This window comes from Sphaeroforma arctica, assembly GCF_001186125.1.
Source record: "Sphaeroforma arctica JP610 unplaced genomic scaffold supercont1.711, whole genome shotgun sequence".
NCBI classification, from domain to species: domain Eukaryota; class Ichthyosporea; order Ichthyophonida; genus Sphaeroforma; species Sphaeroforma arctica.
Window position 1 is genome coordinate 35,873 of NW_014039847.1, and position 3,351 is coordinate 39,223.

Genomic DNA, 3,351 nt, shown 5'->3' on the forward strand with positions numbered 1-3,351 from the left:
ATGTCCTGTAGGCGCGCCCTATTCTCCAAATTACAGCTTTATGACTACGATCATTATATAAATAGGAAGTATGAGATCAGATTGCACTTTTCTGAGTCATTTCTTGAACGCTTGGCAGCACTTTGAAATAGAGGAATCGATCTCATGACTCTCTAGGGAAGAATTATTAAAATATGCCTGATCGGACTATTTCCCAAAGGCCATCGACCGGTCACATTGCGAAGTGAATGTATACTATCGTCAAGAATACAGATATACATAAATACGAAGTAAATTCTCACGGTCTTAAACAATCAGCAATCAAACCTGAACGAATAACTCTGAATTCATATTGTAGCCATCGGTTATAACTTCATATTTGATATTTGATGTCTCGTATGTAGTCTATGTTGTATGTACAACACCCGTCTGATTTTAGGTTTTTGTGGATACATTTATTTCAGATTATCAGTAATCAATTCTGTAAATCAGGGCGACCATTTTCTTTGTAGAGGTGTCGCGGCTAAGCATTAGTTAGCCTCGACACATCTACAGTCCTCAATCAAGCAGTTCAGGGTCTTCAAGGCGGACGTTTGGTTAGTGCAAGTTCAATTTTTAAAATAGTGTGTAGTAACAATGCAATTATACATTCGATTCACTTCACCCAACCTCCTATACAAGTTTTTACATCCAAAGATGAGTTTGTAATAGAGCCATAAGTCTTATACTTGGCCAGTACAAATTGAATCGCAATATTTAATAAGAATTTAAATTGGCTAACATCTAGCAGTCCCTTTCTGAGAATACTACAATGTCTTCGAGATAATCATTTCCACAGACATCAAAAATTTATTTGGACCGCACAACGCACGGCATGGTCGTTCGGGCTCGTCTGATGCCATGGAGCACAGGCCTTGCGAGTGCACCAAAAGCCAGCTTTCTCAAGCAGCAACCATAACTCCGTCACTACGTACTATCGAACATTTGGTCTCTATTCCTTCTTGGGTCAACGGAATGCACGGGATATGTCATCGTTGAAAGGGCCGCGCCCGCAAAAGTAATTGATTCTTCCCATCAGATAGTACAGAGACAATCTTACCAATCTGAGTCTCGCACCCGGTTTCGATAGCTGAACAATGGATAGGCCTGCGAGTGCGACGAATGGATAAGCCTGCGAGTGCGACGAAAAATTATCCTTATTGGCACACTGTCGGGCAGCGATACTGATAGTTTGCATGCATAGCACTACACCACTGGTCCTATCAGGGTCATGAAGGGCAATGCAAACAGTATAATCTATTCCATTTGCTGTTGTTGACTCATGATATGCACTCATGATGACTCTTTAACCGACAATTTGGCAACCTCTTCCGTCAGATCCTCCTCCGCTTTCGCCTCGTCAGTGCCTTGTGCACCAGCCTTGTTCAGGTCTTTCGCCTCGTTGAATGTGGTTTTGTACTTTTGTGCAGCTGATATGTAATTCGGGAAGAAAGTATTAATAGCCGAAATTGGGACATTAATCAAGCAAATATTCAAAAAAAAAGGAGCTTTTGAAATTGAATCAAATCGTTCGGATTGCACAAACGCAAGCTAGTAGGAGCGGGATAACAGAAGAACTTGAAATGTAATGCAAACAAGAATAGTTTTGTGTTTACCAGGATGTAACCGAGTATCTCCTCGATTGAAACTAGAAAGGGCGAAATCTACTGGTCTTAATTTTAAACTAGACGGCGGGTGATATACAGTTTCCATGTATGACGATAATAGATAGTGCACTACATACCTTCTTCATTGCGGAAACGGATAGCAAGCGTCTCTGGCTTGAATTCGCCATCCGAATAATCTGCCAGACAGACGTACGTCCAAGTTGTATCTGACCCTTGGTGCTCCTTCAGTTCCATATCATCGGTGATCACATGATTCGCGCAAATCTGAGACAAAAGCGAATGCGTAGATGAGCTATCTGACTTGTCTTACAACATGTAGAAGTTTGGCTTGGTCCTACGAAAAGTAGATGAACATTAAAGCACTCTGATATCTACATGCCAACAGATTCGCACTATGCTGTAGTGGCAATATACCAAGAACCTGCGCTGAACTATCAATTACGAATAACGAACACTTACAACACCACATGATGGCAGCATGAGTACATTTAAATATCACAAATCTCCAATGGAAGCTCACCTTTAGCGTTTTCTCTTGGCGCATCAACACCCTCACAACACCCCTTTCCTTGTGCTTCAATAGCTTCACATCACCGGTGCCCCTTTCCTTCCACTGCATTTCTTCGGACTCGAGGGCTTGTCCCCATCGGTATAATCTGGCGCGTAAGCAAAGCAGCTACGGAATAGAACATAAATTGAGTTACGACGGAAACGAAAGAAAATAAGATTGAGTCCTCAGCAAGCCCTTCCTTCAGACTATATGCATTTGAGACCTTGTTGAAGATACACATCATCCGATATCAAAAGACTACAAAACCCCAATATATGAGCGTCCTGGACTTTGCTTTGCATTTGAGCACACTATGGTACCACTATAGAAGACAGCTCGCGCATTAAAAAACTTGCTGATGAATCGATCTCGGACAGATTTCCCACATAGGCAGGGCTTCATCCTCGAATCAGCTGCGCACAGATTGGAACACTCGACACAAATATAAAATAATTCAAACGTTCGTCGGCCCATACAAACAATGTCGGCTGCACACGAAGAGCCTACCTCATCTTCGTCCTCTTCCAGTGTTTTAACATCCACTTCTTGCAACTTCACGAGTGGTTCGAAGTATACGTTGGCTTCCTCTTGCGGCACTAGATCGTGATGTCCAGACTCATCATCACCAGCCTGGTTGTCTCCTTGTTTACTCTTGTTCGAAGATACGCTCGAGCGCTGCAGGGCACATCATAGAAATGATATAAGCGGCGAACAAATTCCCGTACAAGGCAATGTAGATCTTATTCTTGAACTTTAATTAGTATGAAATTCGAATTGCAAGTTTGAAACTAAACACACTATACATCCGCTCAGCTAAAACATTAGCTGCATGCCCATCCGCATATAACAAGTAGATTTAACTGCTACATTTGATTTCGAGGTACAATACCGCACTGTAAGATAGTATTTTCCTAAACTGAGGGTAATCCACAAAAATCAAACGCATTACACAGACGAAATAATATGATTTAACTTGAAAAATAATTCCAAAACATGTTCATAAGCAAACGATTGATATATGAGGGGAGTTCCATAGGTCACAATATATATGCAAGGATGTTTGCATCTAAAAAGCCTCAAATATACCTCCATAAAAGACCATTAATTTCCCAAGTACCGAGGCATTCAGAAAGACGTTAAACGTACTAATATATG

The 3,351-nt window shown here is 41.4% G+C and overlaps 1 protein-coding gene across 1 annotated transcript in view; it reads right to left on the reverse strand.

Annotated features, from left to right (window-relative positions):
- Positions 1–727: 727 nt before the first annotated feature.
- Positions 728–3,351, reverse strand: part of SARC_08183 (hypothetical protein) — a 3,740-nt gene continuing 1,116 nt past the window's right edge. The window contains exons 2-5 of the mRNA XM_014297856.1: positions 2,704–2,871; positions 2,167–2,322; positions 1,763–1,910; positions 728–1,448 (exon numbers count right to left, since the gene is read on the reverse strand). Of these exons, the coding sequence (XP_014153331.1) occupies positions 1,312–1,448; positions 1,763–1,910; positions 2,167–2,322; positions 2,704–2,871 (609 nt within the window). The 3' untranslated portion in view covers positions 728–1,311. The remainder of the gene's footprint in view (positions 1,449–1,762; positions 1,911–2,166; positions 2,323–2,703; positions 2,872–3,351) is intronic.